At 38.6% G+C, this 11,842-nt stretch overlaps 1 protein-coding gene across 3 annotated transcripts; it reads left to right on the top strand.

Moving 5' to 3' along the window:
- Nucleotides 1–215: 215 nt before the first annotated feature.
- On the top strand, nt 216–10,366 carry RB195_004366 (uncharacterized protein; the record flags this gene model as incomplete). 3 transcript variants are annotated; one of them, XM_064182181.1, is made up of 28 exons in its annotated part: nt 216–308; nt 738–893; nt 960–1,033; nt 1,115–1,253; nt 1,368–1,486; nt 2,335–2,491; nt 2,548–2,652; nt 3,615–3,715; nt 3,783–3,891; nt 3,961–4,053; nt 4,106–4,240; nt 4,437–4,546; nt 4,675–4,783; nt 4,879–4,982; nt 5,039–5,098; nt 5,169–5,274; nt 5,664–5,736; nt 6,147–6,274; nt 6,328–6,426; nt 6,482–6,574; nt 8,222–8,351; nt 8,409–8,475; nt 8,538–8,604; nt 8,681–8,786; nt 9,792–9,910; nt 9,981–10,032; nt 10,147–10,247; nt 10,310–10,366. In XM_064182181.1, 28 exons carry the CDS (start codon nt 216–218, stop codon nt 10,364–10,366), a joined length of 2,862 nt encoding a protein of 953 aa, XP_064033446.1. The 3 variants fall into 3 exon arrangements, with proteins under 3 accessions (XP_064033446.1, XP_064033448.1, XP_064033447.1); XM_064182179.1 differs by lacking the exons at nt 216–308; nt 738–893; nt 960–1,033; ... (5 more) ...; nt 3,783–3,891; nt 3,961–4,053 and having other exon boundaries at nt 4,172–4,240; XM_064182180.1 differs by lacking the exons at nt 4,437–4,546; nt 4,675–4,783; nt 4,879–4,982; ... (12 more) ...; nt 10,147–10,247; nt 10,310–10,366 and having other exon boundaries at nt 4,113–4,133.
- Nucleotides 10,367–11,842: the final 1,476 nt, after the last annotated feature.

The raw sequence follows: 11,842 nt of genomic DNA, 5'->3' as shown, positions 1-11,842 counted from the left end.
CGCAACTTCACTGCACTTCATTTCATTTTAACCTTACTGTAGTTTGTAGAGTTCCCTAAATACAAATATACCTTATTCAACAGTGAAAGAACACGGTAGCAACGAAGTGCATTTGAACTTCGCGCTGCGGTTAGCATTGGTCCAAGGGCGCCAGTTTCTCAGCGAATTCAAACATTGCTTTCGCTTTCAGTACCAGCTCTGGATGCGTTTCGAGGATGTCGTCTTCAAGCTGTACTGTTTGCGGCTCCAAACAATCGAAAATAATGGATGGCCTGATGTACTGCGAAGTTTGTGGTACTCAAATATTTGTGAGTTCTCCTATGAGTTGTTTTTTTCCACTTTCTTTCGATAGAGTTTAGAAAAACCAGCGTTCGTTAGCAGTGAGGAGGCATAACCATATCTAATGAAATATATGATTGAGGATTTAGTGACTCAAACAGTATTGAGTGTTATTACAAAGAAAAATGAGGTTTAAGGTAACCGAGGAAAGTTTTTAAGATTGATCTTAAGGTCTACTCCTACGCATTCATTCAATACTTGTTGTCCTCTTTATTATTTTAGTTTTGCTGAAGAACTTTTCATCAAGTGATACTTTCCATTTTACGCGGTAGAAACTACTCTTTTTTTCCCAACTTATCAGTTTTTGACTTATGTTCCTACTTATTATTAGCGTTCTGTGGCATTCTTGACAGAACCACTTTACTGTAACTTATTTTCCTTTCACGATGGTAATGCAGGACTTTCGCGAAGCCGAAGCTGACGATGAGCAACCAGTTAGTGGAATTGGAAAGATTAGAACTAAAAAAGTCCGAGAGCTTCGAGACAAATCTTTGGGGAAAACAGATTCGGTCGCCGTGGGTCTCTCCACAGCAGTGGAGCGGAGGAAGCGGAAGGTTTGGCGCATTTTTCGAGGATTTGTACTATCTGTATGATGGATTTTTGTAAGTCTTTCATTACAGGGTGAATTTCTTCAAAAATTGACGCCTAGCGGGAATTCGGGAGCTGCTGGACATGTGAGACCGAGCAAATCTGTGTAAGAATATTTTGTTTCGAAATAAGACTTATTCATCATCAAAGAACGTAATGCTTGAATGTTTTAGTGAAATAATTCTAGGAATGAGATTACATCCGGCCGAGAGCATGCTCCATCTTATTTACGGTGTGTTGGAACAAGACTTGCTGCTTTCACTAAAATTCTTGCGAAAGGTGTTGCTTTTATTCGGAGAGATCCTGCAATACCCGACAGTTTTACAGTAAGTTGTTGTACATGGTCAGATTTCGTCCATTCATTCACAGAACTCTTTGATGCTTGAGGAGAACAATGCTTAAGAATTCTTCTCTTAACCTAATGTGTATTCCTGCTCTAGGACCACACTTTCGCCATCTATCAACGATATCTCTCGGTGTGCAACGTAGCTTATACACCTAACGACTATACCGATGATGTGGAGAAGATGTTTCGAGCTCTCGTGCTTAATACAAATATGTAAGCAGTTTTATTTTGTTCACTTATGGGAGCCTATAGCTCGAATCATGTCTCCAGACAATGATTTCCCTTTTTTACGTTGTTCTTCTTTATTTTTTCTACATTCTACTACTTGTTCTTCTGTAAACGAATTTAAGTAATGAATTTATGAAAAGAACGTCTCACTACTGTTGATTTTGATTCGAAACTTCATTCTTTTGAGGATTAGCACAAAGCTAGTGTTTTCTATCTGTTTTTCCTAGTAGCAATGAGGATATTGATGTAATTGTTGTGGAGAAACAAAGGAGAGGTGGACGCTCTAACGCCTTTCTCCATCTTTACCTCTAACTTTCACTTTTTACTCCAAAATTTCCTGAACTTTCTATGATTCTATGCTTCATGCAACTCATTTGGTTCTATTGTAAATGATAGCTTACAGGAAACACATGATGCTAAAATCTGTAAGGATATAAAGATATACTGGTCAAAAACTCGCCTCTCTCCCTTTTTTGAATGCTCAGAGGAAATATAGAACCCAAAGCAATGTCGTCTGCGATCGTCCTACAAAGTAACCTTTTCGTGGCAAGCCCATTATTTGAGGACGCATCAGCGTCGGCCGTTCGACTCTGGCATTTCCTCACTTTCTTTTGGAATGTACATACAGCTGCAGTCTTTTCTAGGACACCATAGCTGGTATTTCTCTCCGTCGTGCGCTCTTTATGAATGTGTACAAACACACATTCATTTATATGTATATATATTATCATAATTAAAACATTTTTATATTTCTTTTCAAAACACATTTGGGATCTTTTACACTTCTGAGGTTACATATCACAATTTGGTCTCCTTCAAAAAAATGGTTTCAGAGCCTTCGAGAAAGCTCGTGAAAAGAAGACAAGACTAGAAAGAAGAAAAAAACGAGGAAAAGAAGTCCTAGAAAAGTCTCTTACTGCCTGGGATCTACTAATGGGAGACACTTTAAATGAAGATCTACAGCTTCGTTCTGATGATGAACAATCTGAAGTAGGTGCCACTTTCCGTTTTGTTTTATATCTACCATCTTGATAAAATTTGTTCAGAACGAAGAAGAGAGTACCGTGGCCCCCTCTGTCTCTACGACATCAAAAAAGCCTAAATTGGTGACGGTTATAGACACAAAGATACCTAAGGAGATCTTAGAAAATGTAAGCTTTTGAATTCCCAGCATTGTTCCACATTGACAGCATCTACTTTCCTAACTTATAAACTATTTGGTAAGGATAAAAGATGAAGTATGCAGCTACAAACACCATTTGCTCTCTGCTTGCGTTTTATTTGACGAAATCAAGATCTTTGCACAACTACGGTTTCAAGATAGACAGACTTAAAGGCAGCATACCACGAATCAGACGTGGTGAGGGAATCCGCGGGAAAAGTTGAAGATTGGATTGCAGATTGCGGTATCCGGCTCATCTCTCCCTAATCATCAGATAAATCGGCGTGGGAACCGCTTTAGGTCCTACGAGACACGTTAGAACGCTCCTCTATGTTTATGTCCCAGCCCCCTCCCCCCAGAAGCCTATTCATTTGTCTCACACGAATAGGCCAGGAAGGCATCACTGGTCTTCGAACGCTCGCACGTGAACGTGGCGCGTGCACAAGGGTGCCACTTTGCAGCTGAAATCGTCGTAAAAACTTTTTTTACGAAGATCAGGAAGAGACGACCGGAACCATCCCGGATCCTGAAGGATACAGCACTATCTTTGGCTTTTTCCGCCGATGCCTTCACCACGTCTTATTCGTGGTATGCTGCCTTTCACTTAATGCCGATTTGACTCCGTCGAATCTACTTACAGCGCGAAATTCCCTGAACTCACAGAATATTTTACTTATACCGCTTGAAGCCGACTTACGGATATCTCTCTTTGTAAAGTGACAGCTATGCTCACCTGCAGCAGCAACTATGCTTCAAAGCAGTCTTGGTTTTATTAGCCCACTTTTGTTGATCTGTCGTCAACACACGAAAATGTTAACAAATACTTATATATGTGTAGTTCCTTGTTAAATTTGGATCATTTTGAGAACGTAGTCCGACGTACTAAGAATAGCGTCGAGAACGGTGTCGTGGATTCATCGAAACATTACTATTCCATACCTTTCATTTTAGGCTACTTCTTTATACTTAGCGATGGACGTTTTTGTAGCGATACTATACGTTTCCGTGATGACCATTGGATGTCGCTGGATAACACTTTCTGATATTGTGAGGTAATTGCCATCTTTTTTTTAAATACTTTTGTGACAGTGTCCTATCTTCTTCAATCTCATATTACAGGTGGATTAGAGAAGATAGAATGAGAATTACAGTGTTCCAAAGCACAGCTTTGGACTTTGGAAACGTTCAAGGATCTAAAAAATCAAAGACTGGGAGTTGGTCGAAGATGGTGAACTTGAAGTTTATATCGAATGTATTTCATTTTAAACTACTTTTTTTTGTTCATATACGGGTTCAGGATCTCCCTCTATACGAGTTTCAACGTACAGCGTTGTTTATTTGGCAAATCTGTCGTTTGCCACCGACACCTGTAAAAGTTGATTTCAAGCAAGTGAGATTCAATTGAGCATTTTGGTTATTATTCAGTTATCGCATAACTATAGATTGTAGCCCGCTTGCTGTACCATGTAAACCTGCCTGAGACTATGATGGATCGCGTTTTGGTGGTGATGAGTGCTGCTCCGCCATGCAGACGCTTGGATGATGAGAGCTTGAGAAGACAAGGTCGCATTGAACAGGTATTTTTGCGTGTAATGGTATATTTTGTTTTCTTTTTTTTTCGCAGTTTTACACTTCTACTGTTCTCGATATCATTCTACTCTAGCTTTCATGTTAATCATAACAGTTTCGTTGTAGTCACGATTCTTATTTTACTGTTCACCTAGTTGTTATATCCCATTTTCTCATCAGTGGTTAAAAATCTGCTGCTTACAGGGTCCATTTGCACACGGATTTCGTACTTGTGGGAGAAAAAAGTTTGCTTTATCGCATGTACTGGACGTATTCGGTCGCTTAAGGAGTGATGACAACTATAAATGTACTGAGTGAGTGAGTTCGGTCGTTATCGTCGAATTTGATCATTTTAATTTGGAGATCACTCCCTTCTTTTCATTTTGAAGTGATTCTTAGTAAGTACCTACCATTTTTGCTTATTGATGCTTTTTGTATTCAGTATCTTTTTCTCCACCGAAACGAAAGCGTTCGCTTTTATTTTGATGGCGTTGAAGTTATCGTTTGGTCTGGATGACAAGAGGGAAGTTGCTTTCTCGAAACAGGCACAGGTAACACTTATTTTTTGTGAATTAGATTGCTAATTTTTGCTTTCTAGGGTGGTAGTGGTTTTTCTAGCCTAATGTGAATAATGTTAACGTCTTAGGCAAGAGGAAATAACGTTTTCAACTTCACTGAATGGTTCTATCAGCTTAAAATGAGAATGATGTTTTGGGAGGGATACAATCCATTAGACATCCTACAAGCCAGGTTCATTAGCGTTTACATTGCATTTCTGATTAGATTTGCGGAAGTTGTGATTACAGTAGACCGGTTGAACCGTTGCTCTATGGAGTCGAATTCCCCCCTGGAGAAAATACTCATTTGTGAGTTCTTGATTGATCTGATTCCTTTATTCTAGTTCCTGTGAACACACTGATTATGTACCCTCGACAGTTACATTCATACCAGTCAAGACGGAAGAAATGCGTACTGTTCTCGCCGATATCCTCGGGACAGTGGATTTACCCATTGCATTCCTACTACTATGAGAATAGATAGCGTCAGTTGAATTTTCTTCCATATTTTTGTTTATCTGATGTACTTGTTATTAGAAGTGGTCACAAAGATGTGTTAATCCATATTTTACATAATATATATTTTTAGTACTTTTTAATGTTTATCAAACACACATGGACTTATTATATGTGGTTTAATAATACTTGGATTCTTTTAAACTAAATAATATTATGTGCTGGTTTTTCTTTTGTAATCTTGGCAAACCTTGACCTCATCCGTCTTTTTTTCTTTTGACTTCACTCATTTTTTTCCTCGTTTGATTGGCGGCTCTTTACCTGACCAGTTTATATTTATACATTTACTTATTTATAAGAACTGTATGGAGTAGAATTCATATTTCATTATTTACGATCACCAATACCAGTAGTTTAGAGCACTTCAATTCCCAACCCATTTCCAGAAGACACCTATTGTGCGTATAGAAATGACGACGATTCACTGTACGGTGAGTTTACATTACAAATTTTGGTGTTTGCTAACGAAATATTTTTAAAGTCCTTTCGGAATTCAACTTCCATTTTAGTCTTCGATGGTTTTCAATCGAGATTCTTCCTCCGAGTAAGAATTTCAGATAAATTCTTGCGCATTCAAAGCACATATAATTACTTCACGTGAGATAGACGTTCGGATATAGTCGTATATCCGATTACTGGAAGCAAAACGAAGTCGATTTTTCTCTGAATTCTATGTTTTTCAAAACAATCAAATTTAAACTTGTACGTTGTATTTACAACTAGTCAAATTCTTCAGTAGCCTGAACTTGAACGTGTATTCAAATATATTATTCCACTCTATGTATATAAACTAAGATAGAATAATAAAAGAGAGTCTTTTCAGCTTAGTGCGTTTTTTTAGCACCTTTGAGAAGTCAAGAGAAAACGCTACGATCCTTTCTGACGAGACCGTTGACTGTCGACGAGAAAGAAGAGATAAGAATGATGGTTGAAGAGAATGCAGTAAAAGTTTTCAAGGCTAACTATGAGGTAGTAGTTGAATCACTACCACCACTGTTGGAGATAGAATAATGAATTTTAAGAAGCGCGACTTGATGGAGGGCACATCATCTGGTTCTGCTCCTGATGAAGATTTCCCATCAAATTGGCTTCTTCATTTCCCCTGCGCGAAGGGTTACCAGGTCATTACTTTCATCGCTTTGTTTTGCATTGTTAGTTGTAAGCTTTTGATTATAGCGTTATCCTCGTCCCAACTGGACCAACGGAGGTATTACACATCTGAAAGAGAACGATGAACGCATTCAAAGATTGAACAAGAGAATGGGTTTGGTACGTCCAACTTTCTTCTAACCTGTTCGCTAAGCATGTTTCATGGATTTCAATTCACAGATAATGAATCTGTTAGTGTTTTTTTTATATCGAAGAGTTTGTCGTTAGACTCATCCTCTCATCCAACTCCCAGTTGAAGTTTCTATCTTATTGCATACACGTTTGCGTATTCCTTGTTTCTAGATTTGATTATATGCCGTGACCTTCTTTCCTCCTTGATACGAGCAAGGTAATCGGTGTTGATGCGTTATTTTCCATTTCACCTGGATTAATTTCTCTCCAGTCACTACGTAGGCGAAGTAGCCGAGTACCCGTCTCGGGATTTTCTCCACCTGTAGAGCTCATCCATCGCAGTGGATGATGCTGCGCAAGTCTTCGATTCACATAACATGGCAGAACGAATAATGGGGAAATAGAGCCGCAGCTTCACTTGGTCGTACACGATCGTCGATCCCATGCACTTCCTTAAATTGGCTTCACATATTGTTATTGTCGTTTTAAAGCAAACAGATGCCAGGTGATAGAAGCCGTCCATGACTTCAGCTGTTCGTCTACTCTGATTACCGACAAGTTGCAGCTTAGCACCGCTTGAAGTGAATTTTACCATATTGCAGTTGAGAACGTTCAAGGGACGTTTTGGTGGTGCTGGAACGACATCAACCGGGCTCACGCCACTATTTGCTAATATCATTGCCGGTAAAATTGAGCAATAATGGTCCCATCACAACCACTTCTCTTACTCCACTTTCCACTTTGAACAGTAAACTGGTGTTTGAGCCGCAAGACATGTTCCTCTATTCATAGAGTTAGACGAGCGAACTTACACGGAATCCCATCAACGCCAACCATTGAAAACATGACTTCGATGAGCAGGAACGAAAGATGCTTCTAAGCCCAAAAGAGCCGACTGCATACACTTCATGTACTGCTGCCATATTTCGATCACTCTCTTGACGATGGAAACCTCGAAGGTAAAAAAGCAAGCTTTTTAATTATGAGTGGATTCTCTATGATCGCGTTCACCCAAGGGAATCTGTATTCTGTATCCCGAATTCATCAGACTTTCCAATCTCAATTTACTCCCCAGAAACCGCAACTTCGGATTTGATCGCTGGTTTTTTGCTGATCATGGTACTGGTATACTGATCGTTGGCGGCACTCGCCGATTCAGGATGGCATTGAAATGTTTTCTCCGTATTCGTTCATTCGCTCTCACGTTCTTGTTGCAGTTTAGAACGAAACTTTGTTCTCTGACTCTTCTCCCGAATGAAATCACCAGTAGTGCGGGCAATACATACACTAATAGAAATTAACATGGGTTTTGGTCTCGCGGATGCAAAGGCGAATTTCTGCTTTGGCACTATAACCTTTTTTTAGTGCACTCCTCAGCGCGGTTTTCGGAATCGAATTCAATGTCCTAAACAGCTCCAGTTTTCAGATTTTGGTCAAAGGATAGTTCCGCATAACAAAACGCATGCTTTTTTTCAAACTTCCTCCGTAATTGTGGTAGAAATAGATTTTTTTTGTATTTGTTCTTGGAGACAGGACTTCTTTCACTCCTTCACTGTTCTTCCGTTATACATAATGTTGACAATTTTCCTTTTGCTTATTTTTTGGTACTATTACAATTGTTACGATTATTTCCAGCATACCAAAAACTCTGGCTTACGCATGTTGTTTGCATCTCGTAAAGGTGCGACAGACGCATGGCTAACAGCTAAACCAGCAATGAGTCAGAGTTTTGCTTCGCTGATTCACTGGTTCTCGAAAATTATAGGCAAGTCTGAAAGGAAGTACCTCTTTAGTTTTTGAAACTCAATTACTCAGTTTTCAGGTGAAGCAGAAATGATTCTTTACGCTGCTTTTTTGATGCTTGAACTACAAATAGTGGAGAAGAAGAGGTACGTTTTGCTGCAAAAAAATAAAGTAGATAATGCCACTAGTACCGTTATTCTCCTTCCAGATTCGAGGAAGTGAAGCAGATTATGGTTGACGGCAAGATCTATCCTATTGAAAGTACGGCAGTACATGTACGTTATTATGAAATTACTCGGTGTTGCTTTTAGAATTATTCGGGTTTTTTCGTCTTCTCTAAATTTTGTTCAGAGAAGTGGGAACCGCTCGTATAAAACACTGTACATATCAGCCGCCGAAAATGTAACCGAAGCTCACGAGATTGAAGTGTTTCGTATTGGGCTACCGAAGCACTGGGGTAAGAGGAATAACCATATACTCATGAAGATTTCTCGATTTTCTTTAAATTCTACCATTGCAGAATAGAGTTATATAGAAGTTTTTTTTTTCTTTCAGCAAAGAGGCGAGCTTATCATTGTTCTTTATCCGGCGGCTTTAGCATCATTGTCTCCTTCATAGTTTGGAAATTTAAAGACGCACTAACTTACCTCTCTAATGGTGCAGCACACTACTAAATATAGATTCGTAGTAGTCTCTTCAGTATGTGAGTGGAGATTATACGAGAAAAACCCTAAAAAAGCAAAAAGAAAGAAGGTCAGGAGAGTCATATTACCATCCATTTTATGACGATTGTATATTCATTGCACGATTAACAATGTATTGTGCATTTGCAGAACAAGAGATTTTCAGAATCAGTTTATTTCAGATTTTTTGAGTTTCCACTCGTTTGTTTTGTTATCCTTATAAACCATGAAGTCAAATAACTATAGATCGATTGTATATGCATATAAGTAATCTATGCTGAAATTCCTTGAGAATACAGTATCTAAAGAAGGATGACGTAAGCAACAAAAAACAACTTGGTACATGGTTTAAACGAGCCTTTATAGAAAAAAAAAAACCGCAGAATTCTTTCAAGTCTATGATTGAAAATGGCCAGAAAGGAAAAAGAAATGAAAGGAGGAGGAGAAAATTACAAGAAGGACAAGAATTTCCACGGATGTCAAGCGCAAGTACTAGAAGTCTACTTAGTGAGAAGGTTGCGACATGTGGTTAATACTATTCACTCGAATAGTTCAGTCGAAACTGATTACTTCATGCTCGACTAACCAGACAACTTTGCTTTCCTAACTGTAAAGTCTTAGTACAACTAAACTCGATCTTAAATATTCTCTGCATTGAGTTTGCGTATGATCTAGCAAACAGATAGCTTGATGTTGGCGGATCACCGACTATTAATGTTGGCTGATATCACCATAGTCATTGGTTTCCATCTTTCCACACTAATCCTCCTTATTTGCAGCATCTGGTATTCACATTTCAAACTCAAGTGGTGAATCGGATGAAGATATGGATTACATTAGTGATAGTGCATCTTCCAGTGAGTATGATTCAGAAAGTACCGAATCAGCATACGATCAGGTAGCCATTTTAGAGTTACGCACAAACACAATGCACTGGAGTTACAATTTGAGCATAAAAATACTTGTAGGATACCCAGGGAGCGCATGAAAGTCCCAAGAGCGGATTAGGAATACCTGATGGTAGGTGTTAATCCATTGTTGTGCTTTTTTTTCTCGTGATCATCGCATGTGTGGTCAAATCTTCACTTCTACCTCGTTTCGAGCGCTTATTTCTTAATTGTTATCTTATGCCAGAAGCAGAAACGTCTACCAGAGATTCCTCAGAAACACCAACTACTTCTGGCAGTTCTGCGACAGTAGCACCGCAAAGAGACCCACCGGATCATCAATGTAATGTGAGATTTTTCTGTGAAGATCATCTGTTTCTTTTTTTCCATTAAATGCGCCTTTTGTTTAGGCCCGAGCTTACGATTTTGATACGATATGGATGTTGACTGCGATGCGGTACTGGTAGTGTAGTACCAACAGATGCTGGCTCCCCCTGTTTGTAAATGTTTGTTGAGTTGTTTACTATATTTCCCTTACCATTCTTTCTATCTTTGTTCTCTAATTGTTATTGAATTTTTTTAGCCATTACGTATGTTTGTTAGTCATTTTCCCTTGTGTCTAGCTGTTTTAGCTATATAACTTTTGAGAATCTCCAGAAATTTCCTCGCACGGTTATCGTCACGGTGCCAATTACCAAGGTTGACAGTTTCAAGCTGGCAATTTCTTAATTATCGAATACCTCGCTCCCATTGTAAGAGCTAAAGCTAATAATAGCAGTTTCTCTGTGATAACTCTTAGAATACGATAAATGAATTGAGGCTATTGTCCGTCGACTGCGCGAAATATAAGATTCTTCATAATTTATGCCTATGTCTTGTATGCACGATAGCACAGGAATTATGTATGTTACTTATACTAGTATTGTTAGTACTACATAATATTGTTCCATTCGTACTTTTCAGCAATATTTCTTACTGCATGCAATAACAGCTGGCAACTGAGCAGAGCTTAACAACACTCGATTGTGCTGGCCTAGGACATTTCCAAGATTTTAGTTTGCATTGGGTACGCAATGTAAACATGTCAATCTATTCAAGTATTGAAGTGTAGTAGATGGCCTCTCGACAGTTTTCTGTTCCTTTTTAACGGTTTGACCAAAAGTATACTTGAAAACCAAAAACTTTCGAAGACTTCTAACATTTCAAGAAGAGAAATAGGGAAATACTGATTCATTTGGTTATTAACAATCACCAAGTCAGCTGGTATGTATATCTGAGCAAATTAAGAACGAGCATAATTTTCTGAACTGAAATAAATGAAAAGATTCTTCACTGTTTACGTTGAAAAGGGAATTTTGACCACCCCTTTTATTAGGAGAAATATTCCTGTTTGAGCTAAAAACTTACGAACGGGGGTCAAACGGAGAAAAGAAATGGTGATGCAAAAAGTTTTAGTAGAGCTGAGAATGTGCAGGTTCTACGAATAGCGATTTCAAGTGTCAGCGATAAGCTGACATAGTGCTTTTCACCGGCACGATTACTGAACCATCCAAGTGTCTATCTGTGAACACGAGGGTCACTGCCCACTTCCCCCAGTCAGAGAAGATTCCTAGAAAAGTGCTATGCTTATGTTCCGTCCGGTAATTTCGTATATCTGGTAACTCGTGCATTGATTTGTTTATTGTTGTGTGGGTTTTAAAGGTACATTCGTGTCTTTGAGGAGAATCCTATTCTTATGAGACTTTAGAATCACTTCCTCAACCATCTATGTTTAGTAAACGGGCATAAAAGAGAAAGAGAATGGACCCAACCCTCTTTTTAGTCTTGAGTGAGTGAAAACTATCAAATTAGGTACAAGTGTCGTGTGTTGTGTTGTTTTGTTGATAAGTAATAAAGTAGAAGTATAAAGTACACAAAGTAAAAGTGAATAAAATAATAATAAT

Source organism: Necator americanus, chromosome I (genome assembly GCF_031761385.1).
Source record: "Necator americanus strain Aroian chromosome I, whole genome shotgun sequence".
Lineage (NCBI taxonomy): Eukaryota > Metazoa > Nematoda > Chromadorea > Rhabditida > Ancylostomatidae > Necator > Necator americanus.
The sequence above is the reverse complement of the archived record's forward strand: the minus strand, read 5'-3'. Positions and strand labels throughout refer to the sequence as shown.